Source organism: Camelus ferus, chromosome 26 (genome assembly GCF_009834535.1).
Source record: "Camelus ferus isolate YT-003-E chromosome 26, BCGSAC_Cfer_1.0, whole genome shotgun sequence".
NCBI lineage: Eukaryota > Metazoa > Chordata > Mammalia > Artiodactyla > Camelidae > Camelus > Camelus ferus.
Window position 1 is genome coordinate 4,741,007 of NC_045721.1, and position 23,833 is coordinate 4,764,839.

Genomic DNA, 23,833 nt, shown 5'->3' on the forward strand with positions numbered 1-23,833 from the left:
GACATCACTGTGTCCTTTTACTCACCGGCTATAGGACCCCTCATCTCCAGATCAGGTTGTAAGCTCCTTGGGAAACACACACTTACAGCTTAGAACTGTCCTTTGCATTTCCTGGTTCATTGCATGTGACATCTGCCCCAGTGTTGTCACTGGATTCCCTGATGGGGGTGACAAGTGCTTTTGCTGATGCTAGAGGGTGGGCCAGCCCAACCACAAAGTTCCTAGACTATCCCAGTGGGCGTTACACTGGACCATGGGACTTATCTCTCTGAGGACAATGATGTTAACTTCCCCGAGGACAAGGACTGCTGTGGATCCTTGCCACCGCACAGCACCCAGCCAGGGTGATGCTCAAGGAAGACCTGGGTTTTCTGGGGAACACTTTTGTTCAGCAGGAAAGGCTCACAACTTGTGAACAATTTTCTTATGGTCAGAGAAGCCAGCTTTTTACCCTCTTGGACCCTGAGAGGTAGGATCAAGAAGGGTAATGGACCTGATCTGATCACGCAGACTTGTGAGCAAGACCTCTGGTTGGATGCCCGGTGGAAGTAAGGTGCTGTTAGTGGAAGCCAAGGGCTTAGGGAGCTGATCCAATCTCTAGTCTGATCCTAGTTGGAGATTTCGTTGCCTTTGCTCTGGTGGTGGCCCCTCTATCTCCTCACTTCCTATCTGTAGGAAAAGGATATGCTGTGTGACTGGAGCCAACAACTTCCACACCATCACCAGGCACAGGGATTCCAGCTGCCTCAGTCCTTGTGAGGGGGAGACTCCTGCTCAGCTCTAGAAAAGGCTAGGAAAGGGACACGTCCGTGAAGGCCCGCTGCTCCCCAAATGGCAGGGTGACAAATGTTGAGTCCAGAGCTGGTAAGATCCAGGTCAGCCACTGCCTCCTGATCCAAGGCCATCTATCCCCTAGCACACTCTGTGATGAGAAACACCTGCTGCGTCTCAGCAATTCCTCTGGCTGGCGTTCAAGGCCCTTAGAAATCTGGCCCCCCTTTTTTGGCTGGGTATAAAAGCCACCCACACCCACACAAATTGCCTGCTCTGGCCAAAGCAGGCAACTTGATGTCCTGGCCTTGGACAGCCTGGTTCCCCAAGACCACGTGACCTTGGCGACATGGTTCCTACCTCTCCCCAGCCACTCATTCTTGGGACCCAGCTGTAGCACCACCTCCATGAAGCCCTCCTTGCATGGACTACTCGCCGGTACCCAACCCTTTATAATCTCTTTTATGCCACCTTTTCTTATGGAGAAAGTTAACATTTCAGTGAAATCCCCAAGGCAGAGAGCTGCTCACATTTGGGCCCCCATGGCCGTTCACACAAAGGAACACTGGACAAACACCCGGGGCACAGGTTCAAGGAGACTAAGTTGGCCGAGGCTCAGGGTCTTCCCTTTGACACTTGCAGGGAAGGGGGCCACAGAGCAAAGGGGGCTGAGTCACTGGGCACGTTTGGGGGGCAGGGACACAGCCCAGAAAAGAGGCAGCACCCACCGCTGAAAAACAAGAGATGGAGAGCAGCAGAGCTGAAGCCCAGCCCGTCTGTCATAGACCAGGCTGCACCGTTCCCTCCTCTGAGCTGTGCGATGAAGGTAAGACTTGCTCTGCTTACCTGACATGATCCGTGTGACTGTCAAGTGAGATACACAGAAAGTGTTGACAAGCACTGGACACATAGTAGTCGATGTTAGCTAGACTTGAAAAGAGCTCAGACAGGGGCCAACTCTGGGCCCTAGGGCGAAGGTGGCTTTTATTTCCTTTCTTGGGAAGGGAGGGAGGGGAGTTTTTCCACACCGACCTAAGGAAGGGGCGGGTGCGCCCCCAGAGGACGGGGCCGGAAGAGCCGAAGGACCATTCAGAAGGGCTCCTGTCTGTGTCCACTGGCTTGCCCTGGGCTGCAGGGTGTGCCTGAGGTCCCTCTCCTTGGGGTGACAGCTCCTGCAGGGACGGAGGCACATGGAGGTAATCTGCTGGTGTCCATGAAGAGGAAGGGGGAGCAGGTGCCCTGAGTGAGGGAGCAAGGGGCTGGGGTGGCCGACCCCGCGCCCTACGCCTGCGCAGGATGGTCGCTTGCTTAAGGCCTGGCTGGTGTGGCTCTTCTCCCGAGAGGGGCCATTGGAGCCCAGAGGCATTGCTTCATCCGATGGCTGGTCCTTCAAATGTCCATCTCAAACTGTGACTCTTCACCTGGGGAGAGATGGGACAGAGGGTCAGGTGAGCCATGGGCACATGGTAGGGCTGACATTCTAGAGGCCAGGAAGAGGCACGGCCTTCCGACCCGTTGTTCCTAAGAGGAAAGCAGGGGCCAGGTTTGTGCTGCCAAAGAGTCCAAGCAGAACTAGGAGTTCCTGGAAATATATTCCTGGAAATACTCTCTTCCCCAACCCCAAGTGAACAGCGGAGTGGGGAAGGTAGAGCTCAGTGGTAGAGGGCATGCCTAGCATACAGGAGGTCCTGGGTTCAATCCACAGTACCTCTATTCACATAAATAAATATAAACAAACAAACAAACCTAATTCCCCCTCCCTGAAAAATAACAAAACAAAAAACCCACAAATGAACAGTGGAGAAACCACATCTCCCCACAGGAGAGGTGACAGCCCTGAATTTTGTAAAATTTTTATTATTTTTAATAAGAGTGAATGGTTCCTTGGGATTTGAAATACATGCAACTCCACTGGACAAACATTCCTTAAACATGAAACCTGTTTGAACACACGTGCCAGCTTCTGGGTTAGAAACGGCACCGTAACCTACTAGGCGTACATCCGATCACCCACGGAGCAGCCTAACCTCGCAGTAAAGCAGTCGCCTGGGTAATTGAGCCACTCACTGCCTTCACCCAACTTTTACCATTAAATTTTCTAAATAATTCAGGCTGCAGAAGGTTGTTTCCCTTTTCATGGAAAGCCTCGTTCCTGATCTCCAGGGCCAGGCTGCTCCAAGGTTCCCCATGGCAGGATGCCTGCTCTGACCCCCACAGGGGAACAACTCTTCTTCTGGTTCTGTGTACACAATACGTGGATCCAAGGGCAGGCGCCTTGGCTTCTTATATCCAGTTAAGCAAAATGGAAAATTACGTCCCTCCCTCTCCACTACACCCCATCCCAGCAACCGTGGGGACTGCCAGGCTGTTACTGAGGGGGTCAGAGCTGTGCGCCGGGGGAATTGCTGGGCTGACCTGCATTTGTTTGGGGACAGAGCAGCTCTAGAAACTGGGAGGGAACAGGGTGTGCAAGTGAAGGTGATGAACAGCCTTCAGGTACTGGTGACATGCCAATTTCAGGCGTCGACAACCTCCACATCCTCAACGTCCAGTCGTTGGTTTGAGGCAGAAAGCTGGGGACCGACCACATGAGTCTATCCATCCTTCTCTTAGTCCTTTAACAAAGGGCAGGGAGCAAGGCTGCCTGGGGGGAGCCAGTCCCTCCTACAGCTCTCTGTGTGTGCCCAGGGCCACCCCTCTTCCATCCACTGCTCCCTGAGTCTGAAGGTGAGGCAACCCTGGCCCATCTCGGGTGGCAGGGTTCCCAAGGTAATTATGAATCACATCCTGCCAGCCCCGGAGAGATGGTTCTGCTGCTGTCAGCAGAGCCAGTCCAGCCCAAGGTCCCAGCTGCTTCCTGTCTGGGCTTGATAGACTGCCTTCCGGTGAAGGGTCAGCAGGTTCCAGGCTGACTCAGGTTGTATGCAAGGGCTTATGCTGCATCCTCCCACAGCGGGAGCGCTCGGTCCCGATGCCACAGAGAGTGAATTCACACACACCTCTGCCAGGTTGGCTGCTCTGATTACCAGATGGGGAGGCAGGGAGCTGGGTGGAGGGGAGAGGGGCAGACACCAGGAAGGACCCCCATGTCAAACCTGCAGAAATACCAGGGAAAAGAGCTGTCAATCCAGAGACTACCTCTAAACCAGGGTGTAAGAGAAGGGACAAAGACCACTGCTATCGGCTCTTGGATCAGCCTGCCTTCCCCTCCTGGAGGTGTACTTTTGCTTTGCTAATAAAATCTTTAAAAGCTTTTGCTACACACACACACACACACACACATATATAAACCCTGCAGAAACAACTCATTTCACTGTTTCTACTGTCTTCATGGAGAACCATGGACAACACCCTGACAGAAGGCGCCCTAGATGCCTTTCTGATCCAGACATGTGATTTCCTAGAGGGTGAGGACACGGCGCCTTTGATAAGGCACCTCCCGCACACTGAATGTCGTGGGTATGTTCCAAGTGTTGCAGACACATGGACAGGCTTCAGGGACAATCATATAAAGGTTATCAAAGTGCTTATCAAAGTGGCTGACTGCTCCCCTCTCATTTCAAACAAGCTCTTCACCAGTGAGATTACTGATGAGGCCAAATCGCCTTTAGTGTTCCTGGGCCCCTCTCACGGGGAAAGTTGGTCCAGATGAAAGTTCTACAGCCCCGCCCCCCCACCCCCACCCCGACATCTGGGCTCTGGGCCACTCCACGGAGGGTGGGGCAGTCACCATCATACCCCACCTTGGAATTCCCTCGACCAGATGGGACCGCACACGTTCCCTTCCCCAGCCGCCACTCACCGCCTGCCGGCTTGTCCTCTGGGCTGCTGCGCAGGTGGTTCTGGCTGGCTTCCATGGGAGGCTCCTCACCCGTGGGGCTAGTGACCCCCGGGATGGTGGGCAGGTCCCGCGGGGGCGTTCTGGTCACAGGTGAGTTCCGACACTCCATCAGGAACTTCCGGTCGTAGATGATCCTGGTACCTGGAAGGGGGCGGGGACACTGATTAAGCCGTCTCAAAGCCGCCCTACATGCTCTTTTTCCCACTTCTTTGAGGCGTGACTGCAGCAGAGGTATCTGGTTTTCCTGCAAAAGCCTGGGCAGAGGAGTGAGGCTCACTCCATGCCTGGCTGCAGCCCAGGACTCTGCTGCCACCAAACTGCCCTGACTCCCATCCGCGGGCACTCCGATAGCCACCTGAACGCATCCTTCCTTCCCTGTGCTCTCACCTCAGAGCTCATCAACTCACTCCCCGACTCTGTGCTTGGTGTTAAAACTCAGGACCATCACATCTGACAGCGGAGAAAGTGCGTTTTTTAATGCATTTTTCGATTCCATCCTCACAGGCCCTTGTGGGGTATCCAGCATTTTAAACTCCATTTTACAAAGGAGCAAACAAAAAATTAAGTGATCCCTCTAGCTAGTAAAAATGAGAACTTTTCCTGCCCGAACTCTGTGGAAGAGTGACACCCGGGATCTCCCACCCCACAGAGGCTCTCTGTAACTAACTCAGCCCACCTCCCCTGACCACCCCTCTCTGTCCCCCACTCCGCCTGGCAGCCGTTTCCCCATCCACTCTGACGTGTCACTACCCTTCAGGGTTGGTACACAGTCTGCACTCCATTCCTTTAATTTTCACTCTCCTTTCTCAAATGTCACCCTAGGGGGTGGCAACCATGTCTGATAGAATTATTGACTATCCTTAAACCAACCCAGGACCCCTCCAGTCAGGACAGCTCCTTGAGAGACACTTATAAAGGAGTGTTTTCTCAAGCAGAGGACCCAGGAGCCTTGTGGGAGGCCAGCTGATTTATCAAATAACAGTGAAGAGTGAGGTTATTCAGGACTGGTCCTTGTATGATCCTATCTCTAAAGCACCAGTGTCCCCCAGTAATATAGCACCTCCCTCATAAATGCTGATAACTCCCTTCTCAACAAAGGGCAGGCCTCAGGCTCAAAGCCTGTAGCAGGCAGAGGAATCCAGCTAGAATTTAAAACTGTCTTGTTGTCATTGTATTTCTTTTTATAGCTACCTTCTATTTATGGCAAGTGAATCTGGTTTTCCATATATAGTTGTGACATCAAGCTTCTGTTTAATATATACAATAGGCTATAATTTAACATGATAAGAGTACATGTAATATGTTTCATAATGTGTAATATACATAATCAAATAGTAAAAACTAAATTTAAAAGGGAAGATGAGGTGAAGAGAAATACCAAATATGTGTCTACAAGTAGAATGCAAGGTAGAGACTGCAGATGACACCAGAAATGGACACGACATTGGAAACTGACTATACTGCAATAAAAAAAAATATACAAAAATAAGTAACACAAATGCAGATTAAGAAAAAAGGCTGCAGACGGACAGTGAACGATCCCAGGTTAGAACCAGGCTTCCAGGACTTCAGGCACGCCCTTCCTTGTCAAGGCCCTGAAATCTCTCCCTCACTGAAGGGCTCTGATGAGTGACACTCCAAAGCTGAGATTCACTTCTCGATGTTAGGCACTGTCTGCCTATTATCCCCTGGAGAGGAGAGGGACCAATTTGCATCTCTGAGCTCTGACACGAGTTAATGAGACTGGGCTGCTCCCAGGGCTGAGGAGGACCCGGAATTGCTGAAGAGCAGAGGATGGAGAGAGATACGTAAGGATGAACTTGGCCGACTTGTTCCTGTCGGCCCGGTCAGACTCCGGCCTGTCTAGGCGGCCACCCGGTCTTCCTCTCCTCGTCTGGCAGGCAATGATGAGAGGGCTGACTGCCCTCCTCTCATCCCTAGGAGGACTAAAGTTCACAGCTCACGTTTCTTAGGGGGAGGGGCGCCCGGCCAAGAGCACAGAACCCGAGCTAGACTTTAGGCTCTGCTGCCGACCCTGTGCCTCTGTGCCCGCCCCTCCCCCTTTGGGCCTCACCTGTGACACGCAGGTTCCTCATCTGCCACATGGAGGGCTGCGGGCTTCACATGCGCAGCGTGAAGGCTGTGAGGCAAGCCCAGTGAGCTACAAATGGAGAAAATGGTGCCGTCTCCTTGAGGGGGCATGTCCTGGCTTCACAGATGGGAGGGACCACTTTTCTCTGTTTCTCAGTCCTCCTGGCCTGGCACCTTACCTCTTTATCCCTCTGCCCCCTCTCACCTTAGCTTCTTTGTTGGTTTGCCCACCACAGAGTAGGGACCCAAGAGCTGTAGATTCAATCGTCTCAAAAAACAAACAAACAAACAAACAAACAAACCGGAAAAAAAAAAAAAAAAACACCTGGAGGTTGGCAGTTTCTGGGGAGGTTCTATAAAGTTCACTAGCCCCCAGCGATTTTTTTTTTAAATATTTGTGGTAAGATAGAAATAACAAAATTTACCACCAGAACTATTTTTAAATGTAGTTGACTGGGGTTCAGCACACCCACATTGTTGGGCACCCATCTCCAGGACTCTCCATCTTGCACAACTGAAACTCTATCCATGAAATAAACTCCCTGCCCCCTCCCCCAGCCCCTGGCAACCCCGTTCTGCTTTCTGTCTCTCTGAGTTGGACTGTTCTGGGTATCTCACGTAAGTGGAATCCCACCGTATTTGTTCTGTTGTAATCGGCTTGTTTCACTTAGGATAATGTCCTCAAGCTTCATCCTAATGGTTGGGCCATGTGGGCATTTCCCTCCTTTTAAAGGCTGAATAGGAGGATGTGTTCTACCCAAATCGGAGAAAGGCGAGGGGCTTCTGGGAACCCGCAGTCAGTCAGCAGCTATGTGGCAGGGCCAGAACAACCAAACTCTGCTCATTTAGGAAAGAGGAAAAGGTGGGGAAGAAATCCAGAAGTCTAACTTTATGCGTGAAATCATACTAAGGCATTTTAGAAGGGCTTTCGGGTGTGGGAAGGACTGACTTGAAAGAAAACTAAGCGTATTTTTAAATGAAGCCATTATTAACTCTATTTTTTTAAGTTGTAGAAAAACAGAAATGCTATTGTTGCAAATTATTTGGCCTCTCAAGAGTCACAGTAATAAAAATAATATGTAATATGAAAGCAACCTAAGTATCCATCAACAGGTAAATGGATAAAGATAATGGTATATTATGGTATATATAAATGGTATATATGCACACAATGGAATAGTACTCAGCCATAAAAAAGAATGAAATTCTGCCACTTGCAACAACATGGATGGACCTTAGAGGGCTTTATGCTTAGTGAAGTAAGTCAAACTGAGACTCTCTGCAGGGCTGGGGAAGGAGTGGTGAGCTCACCCCCCAGCACCTCTCCAGCTGTGTCTAGCCCCATCCACACTGGACTTTAACTCCAGGAGCTGTATTCAAGGAGGGGACTACCTCAACCTAGGGACAAGTGTTAACCTTCACCCACACAACTGCCAATGTTTGTTCAACCCTGTGCCCGGAGAGTAGGTCATGTATTCACTCACTGAACCCCTTTGGACCACAGCATGCCAGGTGTGAGGGACCCAAGGGACAGTGAGACAGAGTAACAGCTCCCTGATCTCAGACACACAGTTTAGCTGGAGGAGAAAGACCTGGAAACAAACAAGTATAGTCAAGTATGTGGTGTCTAAAAACAGAAGCATAGGTGGGGACCTGACAGGGACAGGAAGGGATCTATTCCGTGTGTAGCTCTGGTGACAGAGAAACCAAGCCCCTTGACCCTAAACCCCAGAGCCAGAGAAGCATCCATGTCACCCCAATTCTGCACTGCCCCCAAGTGGGGGGTGGTCCATGGGAGATGTGGTCTGAGGATGACCCAGGAGGTAATGGAGGTGCAGAGCAGGGGAATCCAGAACCTGTCACCCAGCAGAGCTGGGGTGGGGGGGAGAGAGGCAGACACCCCCCCCCACCAAACACTTCAAATCATTTGTGTAGCTGAGATTCTGTTGGGTGCTGGGAGTTCACAGTTGGGTCTTAAACTACATGTAGAGAATAACTCAGGCTGTCTTCTAACGGAAAGCACATTTAAATGCATCACCTAACAACATGAGGACAGTATAAGCCCAGCCGGATGCCAGAGGTCCCAGGGCCGCGGAGGCAGAGGGTGGGAACATCATCACTGGGGGATGAACACCTGCTGCTCTTCCTACAGCCTAGTGGTTAGAGACCCGGCTCTCCCATGTGCTGGCACAGACAACTCTGGGCATTATTACTCCATTACGTCTCTGTGCCTCAATTTCTTCTTCTGTAGAATGGGGACCGTGGCGATGCAACAGTTCAACCTCATAGGGTCACTGTGTGGGTCATCACAGTGGCTGGATACAAAGTAAGCCCTAACCAAACAAATCCCCATTATTGCCAGGACCAGTGTGGCTTAACTGATGTATTTTACTCTTTATTCAGTCCCATTTACACCAGGAATCAGTTATATGGGGGCCAAAAAAAAAAAAAAAAAAAAGCTGGGACAAATCAGTGGGAGGTAAGCAACCCTGCAAAGAGAATTGGGGGAGAAAAAGGGGAGATAGATGGGGAGATGGGGGAGGGTAAGGGCATCTTCCATCCTTCTTCAGTTCACAGAAACAGGCTTCAAGAACCACCATGAGCTTTGGCATGTCTGGTAACCACTGTTCTCTGGGACTTTAAAACTCCAGATGTGCACCTAAGGCAAGAAAGGCATTTTTCCTCTAGGCAGGCTTTGTGGTGAGGATCTGTTTGCTGGGGTTGATAAAGCCACCCAAACTACCCCCCCCCCCCGCCCCGGTCTGGTTTCCTCACCGTAAACAAGGGCTTGTTCTAGGCTCATTCAAACTATTTTTAAAGCACCAACCCCAGGCCAGGCTTTGTAGGTACTCTCTAGGGTCTATTCCAGCTCTGACATGCAACCATTTATTTTTAGAGTCTTCTTGTGGGCAGGTGCTTAAAGGGGTACAACCAGCCCCAGGCTTGGAGGGAGAAGTTCTGGGTTCAAACCTGAGTTGTGGGGGAGGGTATAGCTCAGTGGTAGAGTGCTATGCTTAGCAGAGATCCTGGGTTCAATCCTCAGTACCTCCATTAAAAAAATAAATAAATCTGAAAACAAAACAAAACCGCCCTGAGACCCGGCTTTATTCCTCAGCTCTAGGAGGAGGGTACTGACAAGATCCTCCCCGGAGTATCGTGAAGATCGCATCACCACGTCAGCACTGCCTGGCTGTAAGCTCCGTGTGCTCCTCAATTCCCACCCCCCTGCCCCCGGCTGGCCAAGGGAGACACATTATCCTCAACTCATAGACAGGGACTGAAGCTCAGAAAGGCTGGCCCCTTGCAGCCTCTGACCCTAAACACCAACCTCTGTTGAAATTAGGAAGGTGCCTGGTGTGGAGTCAGCCGGCTGGAGCTCTCAGGGATCATAAAACCCCCACCCCTGGGCTCTCTGTGTGCCTGGAGCCTACTGACACCTTAACCCCCACTCCCCACTGCAGGATCCTTCCCATACCTGCATTTCTGCAAGATATAAAACATCTTCTCTAGATGTGTTTACCCTAACAAGACTCATGGCCCCAGGAGATAGCCCGGCTCACAACACCCTAGGCAGACAGGCCTCACATCCTGCTCTTATCAAAGTCGTAAAACCTACTGTTCAGAGAAGTCTGGACAGATCTGACAATCAACCAGGTACCTGTGCAAGAATGGATCATGCAGCCCCTGCTCCTTGTGTAAATTGCCCCTTCCCCCAATAAAAGACCCTGCACGCCTATCCCGGGGGCGCTCACGCAGGCACCTCTCCCTGCGTGGCCCACTGTCACCTACAGCAGTGTCCCTGTTAAACTTTCCTAAACTCTTCTCGAGCTCTGGTAATTCTTCACCAACCCGAGCATCACCAGTGCCGTGTGTGCCCACAACACCTGGGCCGGTCCTGGCAACTGGAAAACCACGGGGGTCTGCAAACTTCTAAGTATCCTTCTGCGTGTTTGGCCAGAACACGGTGTTCCGAGAGGGAGGCCTCTCCATCTGCCCACTCCCCGGGGATGCAGCTCCTGTAAATCCAGACGAGCTGGTCCCCGGCTTTCCGTGGAGGCCCCCCCCCGCCACCCCCCGCAGAAGCATTCTTCCCCTGAGCGGAGGACGTGAGGACGGGAGGCCCAGCAAGAGTACAAGAACGGAATTCCTAGAACTGCTGTCCCCATTCCAGGGAAGGGAGAGCATTTCACAACAGGGCCCGGTGGGGGTGCGAACGCCCGTGCTCAGACACAAGCCAGCAGCGTGGGCCACGCCCTCGGGCGGGGTGACACCCAGCTCGCACCAGCAGTGCCTGTCAACCAGGAGGCAGGTGCATGCGGTGCCGGGTCCACCAGGGCTCTCCCTCCCCGTCCCCTACGCACCAGGCAGGGACTGCGTGCATCTGGGCAGCTTTTCTTGCGGGGCAGTCTGTTTAGCAAGAGGAGCAGACTTGCCTGGGAGAGAATCCTGGTGAGAGAAGCAGAGCGTGCTGTCTCCAAGATTTCCCTTCGCCCCTGGCACCACCAGCTCTGCAGAGACCCCCGATCGGGATGCTGCTCTGAGGCCAGGAACCTTAGGCAGGTCCAGGAGTAACAATGAGACCAGCAGTGAGTGACAAAAGGGCTCGCCAAAGGGCCTTCCAGCTAGTCCCTCCCTTCAGACACCATCAGGGAACAGGCCCGTTTATTTGCAAATTAAGCAGGAGGGACATGGCTTTCAAAGAAACAGGTCAGGACAAAATAGCTGAAGGAATCCTAAGGGCTAGCCAAGCTTCTTCCTTTCCCCATGCACCTGTGCAGAGCAGGGTAAAGCTACCCCGAAATTCACCATCAACTCTTCTGAATGCCCCCCCCAGCCGTTACACAGCTGCAAATGCGGCCCCTGGAAGGGGGAAGGGCCCTGCTTTTGGAGTGAATTGCATCCCCCCTAATTCACAAGTTGAAGTCCCAACCCAGGGTACCTGGGTGTAACTATATTTGGAGATAAGGTCTTTTAAAGAGGCCATTATGTTAAAATGAGGCCATTAGGGTGGGGCCCTAAAACAATACGCTGGTGTCCTCGTAGCGGGAGAGAGAGATTCCACGGAGGGAAGGCCACGTGAAGAGGCGGCAAGAGGGCTGCAAGCGGGGGAGGGGTGGAGGTGGGGTGGAGGGGGCTTCAGGATAAACCAACTCTGCCGGCACTTTGATCTTGGACTTGCAGCTTCTAGGTCGAGGAGAAAATTTCTGTTGTTTAAACGACCCAGTCTGAAGGCTTTGTTATGACAGCCCTAGCATATTGGCCCACTCTCCCCTTTTGTTCGGAAGAGCAGAGGAGACCCATTCACTGGCACACGTTCTTTAAGGCAAGAGACCCAGGTCTTAACCTCCATGCTGCATGCCTCACTGGGTACACACCGCGTGTGAACCCACCTGCACCTCCCGGGATGCTCACCCCTACCCACCTTTGGACCCCTGGGCTCAGAAACTCGACTCTACTCTGTCATCAGTACTCCAGGAAAATCAAGGATGTTCAAATGGGAGTGCTGGGTACGGCTGGGTAAGCACAGGCTCCTCTGAAGGGTGTTCCCAAAGGCAGGTAGGTGGGCAGTGGTTAGTAAGAGGAGGTGGGACACCAGGCAAGAGTATGGCCCAGTGGCCTGGCACCAGGGCAGCTATACGGTTTACTCTGTGGAGCTGGCCCCAAAGCCTTGAAAACGGGGCATGGGGTCTGTGACTCAAGTGTTTTCAGGAAGGTGTCCCCCCGTTCCTAAATCAACAACCGATTTAGGGGCTCATGTCCTGTCTGCTTCTACACCTGGCCCTTGCTCTGCTGGCCACACAGCAGGCAGGCAGGTAAATTCCCTCCAAGGGCTGTTCTTTGAGGCTCGGCCCTTGAGTAAGATCCTCTAAATGCGTGGCCCCCCTAGCGCCTCCCATCCCTGTTTGCACAAGCAGTTTCTCTCATTCAAAGGAGTTATTTCCCCATCTCTTTGAATTTGGGCTGACCCTACCTACAGTCTGCTTGGACCAATAGAACACAGTGTAAGTGACATTATGTGACTTCTGAGTCTAGTCCTTAAGGGGCCTTGGAAACTGCCACATAAATAAGCTCACATTAGGGGTAATGGTGGTATAGCTCAGTGGTAGAGCGCGTGTCTAGCATGCACGAGGTCCTGGGTTCAATCACCAGTACCTCCATTAAAGATAAATTACAAGATCTAATTACCACCCCCTCTCAAAAAAACAAGCTCACATTTGGAATGATATGAGACCACAAGGACAGAGAGAACTCTCAACCTTCTGGCTGTCCCCAGCAACACCCAGACAGGTAGCTAGGGCCATCCTGGACCTTCCAGCCCAAGGCAATCCAGCTGCCAACTGTATGCAGTCAGATGAATGGACTCAGGCAAGATGATCAAAGGCGGCCCCGTGGGCCCAAAGAATGAAGAGAAATAACAGATTTTGGTTGTCATCCAAGTGACTGCATTTGGGGACGGCTTGTTGCACAGCAATGGCTGATGCTACAGCCATTCTCATCAAGGTAAGTATCTCTGTCCGGGCCTAATATCTGAGTTCTCCGCACCAACCTTCACGGCACAGGCAGTGGACTAGAAGGCCCACGTGCTGAGCATCCAAATGCCCGGGCAGATGCTACCTACTCCTGCCTAGTCAGCAATGCCGGGTGCAAACAAGGAAATAAAGAGCATTAAGCCCCGTGTCTAAGTCCCAGACCCCAAAACTGACTTGTTCAATATAAAAGTCCTCCTTCTACCTTCCGCTCCATAATAGTTGGGAAAGGTAATAACGCTGTCACCTGTAATACTGGGGGAAGTGGGAGAGTTCAGAGAAAGTTAATTCCTGCCCCTGGGACATTCCAAGATAAATCATTATACCCTGTAACTGACAGGACAGAAAAGAAAACTTAGACATTCGTACGAAGCCAGCTGAGACCCAGGCCTGCTGGTAGAGAAATTAGGTTACCCTGAGAATGCTGTCATTCCAGCGGCGTTTTCAACCCTTCACCTTCTAAACACCAGACGTGGCACTCTTGGTGGCAGCTACAAAGATGAGTAAGCTGGCTGGGAAAGAACTTCCTGTCTAACCCAGGGAACAAGCGTGTAAACAAACACACGTGACTCACTGTTCTGAATCACAGTGGAGAAAGAACACTGGCATGGATCTCAGTAAGACTGGAAAGTAACAGGTTTCCCTTTGTTTGGACAGGCAACAATCTCTGTGCACCAATGAACATTTTTTGTTCATTTCACCTTAGGAAGTAATCCTTTTTTCAGTAATGCTGCCCCTTCCGAACTCCTCTTCTGGAATGACATCAAATACAGATCCACAGGAGAAAATGCCTGTAATGTAAAGATTACTTTACACCAACAGACAAATATGGTCCCATCCTGCTGGCCCTTTTCATCAAATTTGGTAATGAAGGGCTTTTTTTTGCTCTTTCATGGAAAAAAAACAAAAACATCAAACTCCTTTTTCAAATAATAAAGCCCTGCCACCTTTGAGGATATTGAAAAAAACATATGTGTAAGCCTCTAAAAGCAATTCAGGTCCAACAGCTGTGTCTGCATTAGGAGGTAAGGCCGACCAGGCTGACTGCTTGGAGCAGGCAATTCTCACTTGAGGATCATACAAGTTCTATAAGCAAAGGGGGTGGGTGGGTGGGTGGGAAACGATGTCTACCTAATTGCTTCAGTCTGTAGATACAACTTCGATGCTTCTAATTCTACGTTAGGTTGTGTCTTCATCTTTCTAACTTCCAACCCAAGCCCTCGAGGTCAGACGGTCTTCCCATGCCAGGAAGGCCTTAAGAACAAGGAGGCTCACCCGCATTGGCGGGAGTTGGATGTTCTATGACAGGGTCCTCATCAAAGTCTTTAACGAGGCAAAGAGTGTGGAATGTTCTGAACACTTTAAAAGGAAGCTCAGGTCAGTGTAAAAAGAGGCCTATTATATTTCCCTCACTGCCTTCATGTCAAGTTCTTTTAATCTTTAATAATGAGACACTGTGACTAAGGCCTCGGGACACTGGCTGTGCTCTGGCTTCAGTGCTCAGCCCTCCCCACCCCCCTTCCCCGGCATGGTCTGTTCCACAGCCAGACCTGGGAGCTGCCCCAAGGTAAGCTTCAGGAGAACAGGCTTTGTTTGTCTAACCAAATAGGGTGCCATTAACACCTGTAGACCTACCTGCTTACCTCTGATTAACCTTATCCAGGTACAGGGCTGAGGTGTGACAACCACCTAAGCCACAACCCCAGTAGCTTTGGGGTCAAACATCCAACATGGAACTGGGAAAGTGGAGGTTGGCAGAGGGAGGCTGGAGAAAGCTTTCTGACACGCTCAAAGGTTCTGCTGGCTTATGGTGTTACTAGAGACTTTCAAGACTCCACGGATTCAAATATTCATATGTGACACTCTCTTAAGTAAATTTCTTGCAAGTTCTCCAGATCAGTGGCTCAACCTGTGGCAGGTTAATGACCGCAAAAAGCAAACCGGAATTATAGGAACAGAGATGGCTCAAATCATCTGCTGCTCCAGGGACAAACACTGCAGTGCCATTTCCAGCAGGAGTGACCAGCACTAACTCCAATAGCTTCTGACACCTCCTGTCCACACAGGGTATTGAAAGCCGGGCTCATGCCAAACCCAACCTCGAGAGACATTTACCTGGGTAGAAGCATCACTTTTTGTCAGACCGCAGCAGTCGGAAAGGATGAGGGCTGTCACTGTCCACTGTCCACTAATTCCTGAGTGCTCAGAGCGTGGTACTTACACCAATCTCTGAGAGCTACTGAGAAATGCAGACTCTTAGGCCTTACCCCCAATCTACAGAACCAGAATTCGCACTGAGATGAGGTTCCCCAGGTAATTCATATGCATGTTGAGAAACATTCTGGACTGTAGCAAAAGGGGGCCAGGAATGACCTTTTCTCATCAGGTCAAGCTTCTCTGTCCTGACAAAGGAGGCAGCTTTGGAGGAAGACTCTATGCCTTGACCAAGGCAGGCCAGGTTCACTGACCGAGGCAGAGGCAAGCCTGGATTCTCCGGGTTATGGACTGTGAGCTATGCCTCCCCAGCTGGACGCCCCAGACAATTAAGTGTTGGTTTTAGGTTTCTGGCACTGCTAGCTTTCTGCCTGTTGGCCTCAGAAACTAAGTTACACTCTGATGCAGAAGGCCCTTCCCGTCTCTCCCAACTAAAGACTTTCAAAAGGTGGGAGATGGGCTGAGATCTGCCCAAAACTCCCATTTCTCAGTTCTAAGTGAGAAGTGGATAAGAGTTCCCTGTAAACAGCACGGCTGCCAATCGCTTCCAACCTGACCTGACCCCATGTAGCAAGCAAGGTGCAAAGCAGGGCTACCTGAGCCTACCTGAACAGATCAAGCAGAGATCACACCTTCACTTGAACCCCCAGCTTGTCTGGAAAGGTCCCGGTGGACTCATTATGACACAGAAAAAGCAGAACGGCATAGACCATATAACATCCAGCTAGGAAAGAGAATTTGAGTCACCAGTGTAACAGTCGCTGGGAACTTTTCCTTGGATCGTTTTTATTAAGAAGAGACAGCATCTCTCCCCTCCACGCTTGGTTGCTATTTCTTGTTCAATCTGGGAAAATAGTATGATTCTGGGCACTGGACAGGTGGTTTTTAAGTTGGGGACTCAGTGCACGCGTTCCCTGGAATAAAGTGGCACGGTTGGACAAGAACATCTAAGATCCCCAACAGTTCTAACGTTGTATGTTTTGGATCAAACAGCCCAGGACCTTGGCTCTGGTTGTGCTCCCCTGAGGTGGGACTGTTGCCTGAGAAAATAAGCACGTGGCCCCGACGCTGGCAGGCGAAGAGTCTGCAGCCCCGCCCCGCGCCTCTCAGCCCAGCGCCAGAGGACCTGCGGCGTTTTTCTGAGTAGTTTGGGAAGAAGCGCTGGAAGAGGGCGCAGGGGAGGGGAGAAGGACAGAAGCGCGCGAGGGCAGTGCGAGGACGGGAGGGAAGTAGTGAGCCACGAGGATTTCATCATGCAAACGCGCGGGTAGATTTCATCAGCGTCAGTGCGCGGGGCTCCTGGGCTGGGAGGGAATGCCAAGCTCCCGAGAGCAGCCCAAGGCTAGCCCTCACCCGCACAAGCTCGGCTTCCTCTTCCTCATCCACCCTCTGGGAGGTCACACGGTCCCCCCTCCCCCCGGACAAAAGAACGTGTTTTTCTGCACAGCTCGGCCCGCGGTCTCAGGTCCCTCCCCGGAGATTCACACGCGTAAAAGGGCAATCTGCCACCCGTGCCGCCGAGGCGCTCCTGGAGCAGACGAGCACCCTCAGCCCAAAGCTGGGGGTGCCTCGGGAAGGAAAAAGAACTCTGCCAGAGTCATTTACCCCAACGGAGAAGGCCCATCCCACCCCACTAAAATCTTCAGGCCAGGCCTCTCCTGGATGGGTGGGCCATCCCGACCCCACCCTACTCTGCCTCTGAGCAGCCCCCAACACCCACAAGGGGCAGCACCCCTCGGCAAATGGCAGTCCTGGAAGCGTGCGTTTGTTTACGTGCGGGGACTCAGCTGTCTTTCCCAGAAAGAAGGAAACTAATGTGGCATTTTCAGCCGCGACTCTGGACGACGCACCCAGAAGGCAGGCGATGGGACGCGGCCCCCCACTCGCTCCGTGTGGCCCCCTCCGCGAAGCCGGTCTTCCCAATCACCGTGGCCCTGAGCCTGGTCGTCTCGTCCAGCTGCCAGTTCCCGATCCCTCCCACTCTGCCCAGTCCGTCCTCCCCACCGCGCGCACCCGCAGCCAGCGCCTACCTCCCGGGGTCGTGCTGAAAAGCGTGCCGCCGGGGGTGGTGCTGTAGTCCCCGGGCGGCAGTTGCACGCCGTCGCCGAGGACCACCCGGCGAGTGGCGGGGATGGCCCGGCTTGGGGTCTGGCTGCAGCTGCTGCCGCTGGACATGGTCTCCCGCGCGCTGCAGCCGGCAGCCGGAGCGTGGCCCTCTCGCCCCTCTGGCCTCGCTCCTCCCGGCTCGGGCCCGCCCCGCCCGAGACCGCCCCTTCCGCCCCTCGAGCTGACGCCCCCTGGGATTTGTAGTTCCCGCTGCGCCTCCGCCCAGCCCACCTCCCCCGGGCTCAGGGTTGGCGTCCCTGCCCAGCGCTGGGTGGGAGGCCCCCTACCCACCGCCTCCTGCGCGCCGTTGCCTGCGCCCGCCCCTGTGCCTTTCGGGTCCCTTGTGGGCCACGGTGGCAGAGACAGGTTGAGTGGACTGGCGGTCGGGAGGCTGACCTGGGTTAATGCCTCGCTGGGACCGAGGCGGGTCTCAGGCTGTGCAGGGATCCTAGCCGACTCGGCCCACTCTGGGAAGGCTAGTTTTAACACTAGGACATGAGGCCGGAAGGTCCCCTCAACCCTCCCTGTTCCGTGCACTAGTTCCTCAGATGAGAAAGTGGGGGTTGATTAGTCATTCATCAGTTCATTGAACATTTACGATGTGGCAGGCATGGAAGAGGGGCCAAGAATGCACATTCCTTGCCCCTAGAGGGTGTGGGAGGCGGCCACGTGGACAAACCACACAGCTGGGTGTTGAGGACTAAACCTGGAGCGAGGTGGGGCGGGGAGGGACTGGACGTTGGTAGGGGTGCGCGTCGGGGGAGGGGTAAAAGTTGGTCAAAGAAGGTTCCTAACAGCCCTTTGAGTTTGGGACCGTCGCCCCCCATGCTGCCTGAGGTTTAGTAGGCTCTCCTAAAACGAATGAATGAATGAATGAATGAATGAACGAACGAAAGGATGAATGACTCTTCAAGGAGATCTCTAATGCAGGACGGAAAAGCCTGCTCTGGCCACATCTTGTAAGGGAAGAGGAGACAGAAAAGTTTAAAAGGAACATCTGGCCGGATTGTAAAGGATTTTAAAAATGCCCCGGGGGTTTAGACCTTGTTCTCCAAGGGTAGGAGATATCAGAGATCTTTCAAGCTGGGGAGTGACACAGTTATCTTTTAGAAACATGACTGGTGGCTGTGGAGTTTGAGAATGGACTACAGGAGGGTGAGCTGGAGGTGGGAAGATAGACTGGGTTAAGTCACTCCTGAGCTAAACTCTAGGTCTCCACTGTCCAGTATGATAGCCTCTGGTCCCAGGTGCCCGCTGAGCACTTGGAATGTAGCTAATCCACAATTACAAGTGTAAAATGCACACTAGATTTATAAGACTTAGTACAAAAAAATAAAAATCTCAATAACTTGTTTTGTACTGAGTTAGAGGATAAAATAATATTTTTAATATATTGAGTTAAGTAAAATCTATTATTAAAATTATTTTCACTTGTGTCTTTTTACTTTTTTGGCAGGACCAGAAGAAATTTATATTTATGGCTCATAAAATTCTATTGGCTAGCGCTGCTCTAGAACGAGGTATGAAAGTGATCCTAAAGGTCTTAGAACTGTCCTCCCAGAAAACTATGGACTCATCAAATTTTAACATTATAGGGCATCCAGAACAATACTTACCATCTTATTAAAAAACAAAACAAACAAACAAAAAAAACCCCCAATAAACAGAGGCCCAGAGAGAAACAGGGTTTTACCTAAGATCACACAGCTGTGAAATGCCTGAGGCAGGACCAGAACCCAGTCTGACCTCCCTTTCAGGCCAGCCCTTTTCTCACCACAGGAGAGACCTTATAAGGACACCAGTCCCATCATAGAAGTCCCCACCCACATGACCTCATCTAAACCTTACTACAACCTTGCAAAGGCCCACATCTCCCAATACCACCCCATCTGTTGTTACCATCAATGCATGAACTGTGGGCTGGACACATTCAGTCCATGACAGACAAGACCCTTGGTGACTCTTGCCTAGGGTGGGTCCAGCCTGCTTTTCTGGTTGGTGACCGTGCCCTCCTCCAGCTCCTCAGGAGGGGCTCCAATGTAACTACCCTCTCTTTCCCTTTTTCTGACTCCAACTGAACCCCAAAATTGTCTTCCAGCCTCAGTGGATCTCACAGAAAGCAATGCCTTCAGCCATGACATATTTGAACTCAAAGCTGATGGCACAGTGTTAATTCCACAGGTTTTGTAAAGAAAACATCCTGAGTTCACTATGTGACCTTTGCCAACCACTCTGAAATGCAATTTTCTCATCTGTAAAATGGAGGCAATGCTATCTACCTAGATAAAACGTGTAGCACAATGTTTGGGACATGGTGGGCTTCTGGAGAGTGTGGAGCTGTCTCAGAGCTCGCCTTTTGATTTCCAGGCCTGGGCTTCTGCCTGGGATTCTCCATTTCCGTTATCTGAGGCACAAAATGTGACATTTATTAAGTATCCTTGCACGGCCGGTAGATAGCCTGCCATCCAGACCTCAGGGTCAGTGGATTGGCTTGTACACATGAGAAAACATGCGGACGAATAAAAAGAAAAGAAAGACATGAGGGTGTGATGGGAAGGGGTGGCCCGATTTACTCTGCCAGAGCCACCCCAGAGCGTGGGAAGGGCTAGGGGAACCGAAGAGTCTCCCCTGAGGGCGAGAGGTTTACCCGCGGTTGGTTCCCAGCCTCTTGGCTGCTGGGCTAGCGCGCCCTCTAGTGGTCTTCTTACTGCAAACTTTTGGGTTTTGTTTTTTGTTTTTCCTGCCTCAGGTTTATTTGTACAAACAGGACAGGACATGAGCTCCATGCAGACAGCAGCCCAGGGGTCTCACCAGTCCTTCTATCCTCACATCAGCAGATGAAAGCTTCTCCTCTGGAGGCTTTTTGGGGGCCTGAGGGCCTTTGGGAGCCTGAGCTGGAACCTGAGCTCCAGCGGGAACTGCAGCTGCGGCCTTGGTCTGAGCCTTGACCTTGGCCTTTGGCAGGGAGAGCCTGAGATCCTTGGTGATATGGGCACGTTTCCCGAGCTTTGTGTGAGCAATGCAGGCAAGTCGACTGAGTGGATTTTTTAAAACTAGTGTGCACAGACCCCAAATAAAATGAAACCAGAGCATCACGTAATATTGGTGCAAGTTTGAGGAGTGGGGTTTTTAAACTCAATTTTAAGTGACTCGTTGTATCTTCCTGCTTCTTTATTTTATGGTAGATTATGATTCTGATGTTCCCCTGCTTTTCAGGTTTGTCCATAAATGCATTTACAGGGGTTCCTCTAGATCTATGCTATCCAATACAGTAGCCGCTGGTCCTATATGATTATTTCAACTTGAATTAATTATAATTTAATAAGATCACAAATTTACTCCTTTAGTTGCACTACGAACCCTAGTGCTTACTGCCCACATATGACTGGTGGCTACCTTGATGGACAGCACAGATATATAACATACCCATTGCAGAAAGTTCTGCTGGACAGCACTGTAGCAGTGAAGAGGAACCAGCATAGGAAAGTTGAGTTGTCTTAGTGTGAACGTGTGATCCATCCTCTCCTTTCTTCTGCCTGCTTACCTGCAGTTTGGAAAGTGGCTTCTGGATGGTACTAGAGGGGTGTGAGCTGGAAGACCTAACTTCCTCCTGTTTGCTCACCCTGTTGGGGGAGGTGCCCACCTTCTCTGTACCTCTTTGACCCAATCTCTCATCCAAGTGCTCATCAGACCGATAGAGGGAGCTGGTACACATGCTGATTAACCCTGTGGCTGCTTCTCTCTTGGGAGATTTTAGTTTCCAAAACTTTGTCTCTCTCTCTCTCGCCCCCGTGGTCCTGGATTGCCAGCTCTGCTCTTGACCTCTGCCCTTTCTGGTTCTAACTGTGGGCTGGAAGGGACGTGGGGAACCTTCTTTTCAAGGGCTTATACACAGGGAAGCGTTTGATCTCCTACGGGAGAGTGATGGGGCCGTGAATGCCAGGTGTCTAAAAGTTGAAAGAAAGACTCCGCTTTTTGAGCCACTACCATTTACTGAGGAGCAAAGAGAGCTGGAATGAGCATCCTGGACCACAGGCTCTTCCCATTTCTGCTGCTATCTAGCTCTGTGGCTTTGGGCAAGTCATTTGTCTCACCCCAAGGCTCAGTTTCTTCATATGTAGTGAAGGATGTGGGACTTGAATTCCAAAGTCTTCTGCAGCTCTAGATTCTATAATTTAGCCAAAGCCTCCCCAAAGAGAAATCGACTGGTTCAGATGGTATCACTCCAGCTTTAAACATCTAAAGGAGAATAAACACCAATTTTACACAACCTCTTCCAGAAAACAGAGGAGGCAAGAACACTTCCCAAGTCATTTTATGAGGCAAGTGTTAACTTGATATCAAAACCAGATAAAGACAATACTAAAAAAACCTATAAACCAGTATCTCTCATGACTTAGAAAACTACAGACCAGTATCTTTTATGAACTTAAACCAATGTCCCTCTCAAAATCCTCAACCAAATATTAGCAAATTGAATCCATCATTATAAAATAATTAATATAAAAAGAATGACATACCATGACCAAGTAGTATTTATTCCAGATATATAGTCTGATTCAATATTCAGATGTCCACCACACCAAGTTTAGATTTAAAAAATATGTCCACCATATCAACAGGCTAAAGAAGAAAAATCATGTAATCTTATGAATTGGTGCAGAAAAATCATTTGACAAAATCCAACATGTATTCAGGATAAAAACTGTCAGCAAGTTAAGGAATGGAGAGGAACTACTTCAACTTTGCATCTGCAAAAGGTCTTCAGCTAGCATCATAGTTGATGGCAAAAGATTGAATGCTTTCTCCTTAAGACTGGGAACAAGGCAAGGATGTCTGCTCTCATCACTCCTACTCAACATAGTGCTGGAAGTTCTAGCCACTGCAATAAAGCAAGAAAAAGAAATAAAAAGCACACGGAGTGGAAAGGAAGAAATAACGCTGTCCCTGTTTGCAGATGTCATGATTGTCTATAAAGAAAATCCCATAGACTACAAAAAACCTCTTATAACCACATTGTGAATTCTGCAAGAACACAGGATACAAGATAATGCACAAAACAAATCGCATTTCTATGTACCAACAAGAAACAGGCAGAAGCAGTAATTTAATATGCTATACCATTTATAATTGTTCCAAAGAAAACAAGATTCTTATGTGTAAATTTAATAAAACACAAACAGGATCTATAAGCTGAAAATTACAAAATGCTGCTGAAGTAAATCAAAGAAGACCTAAATAAATGGAGAGATATACTGTGGTCGTGGATTGGAAGACTCAACATAGTAAACATATTAACGTTCCTCAAATTCATCTACAGGTTTAACGTAATTCCTATCAAAATCCCAGCAAGATATTCTGTAGACATAGATTAGCTTATTCTAACATTTGGATGGAAAAACACAGGCCTTAGAATAATTAAATCAATCTTAAAATAAAAAAGAACAAACTGGAAGGAATTACCTACCCCATATAAGCTACACAGGAGACCAGGATGAAATAGGAGGAGGAAGAAACCTTGGCCAGCTCTTTCTTGAGGGTAGAGATCGAACTTCAGGAGGCTTCCCCCTCATCTGATAACTGAACCGTCCACAGTCACAGGGACACTGGAAGACCGTAGTGGACACAGGGAGTTTTATTTCCCAGACAAAATTCCTCACCCTCTTTGAGCTCCTTCATGAATGGCAGGGACTTTAGGGAGAAGAGTACCTGGTGTTTGGGAGGAAGCATCTGAAATGCTGCTGGTTTCATGAGGCACGGAGGACGGGGGGAGGGTGTCATGTTCCACTTTCCCCAGGTGTACCCATCATTTAAAGGCAGACTGGTATCTCCCTGTTCCTGATTAATAGTTATGTGCTAGACTTGATCCTGAATAGACCATTTGCCCTTTTGCCTTCTGAGAACTCTCATTTCAATGTGAGAAAGGAGAGGTGTAGAACGTGCTGCAAATTTCGGTGAAGAGGCAGGATGGAAACTGGGGCTACCCAGAACAAGTCACACACAAAGGGGAAATCAGGAATTTCGGTGACTGCTCATTTCTAGATGTTCTATTTGGCTCTTTTCCACGTTTGGCTGCCCTTTTCTAGAAATGCCCTATTTTTTTCATTACAGCCTCTATTCTGTTAGTAACTTTAAGTTTGCTTATTTTGCAGTGTCTTTCAGATTATTCCATTATCGTTCTCGGAATGCTGACCCTCCCATTACCTGTGTTTTCTTAGCTTTCTTCAGGTGTTTCATTTCTTCTTGTGGTTTTTAAATATTTATCACGTACTCATCTTCAGCC

General features: G+C 50.3%; 1 protein-coding gene across 1 annotated transcript; it reads right to left on the reverse strand.

The window, feature by feature from the left end:
* Positions 1–1,729: 1,729 nt before the first annotated feature.
* Positions 1,730–17,693, reverse strand: EIF4EBP1 (eukaryotic translation initiation factor 4E binding protein 1). The gene is made up of 3 exons (XM_032468407.1): positions 17,475–17,693; positions 4,574–4,753; positions 1,730–2,192 (listed from the first exon to the last, which is right to left on the reverse strand). The coding sequence occupies exons 1-3, from the start codon at positions 17,617–17,619 to the stop codon at positions 2,161–2,163; spliced, it is 357 nt and encodes a 118-aa protein (XP_032324298.1). The 5' UTR covers positions 17,620–17,693; the 3' UTR covers positions 1,730–2,160.
* Between the last annotated feature and the right edge of the window lie 6,140 nt (positions 17,694–23,833).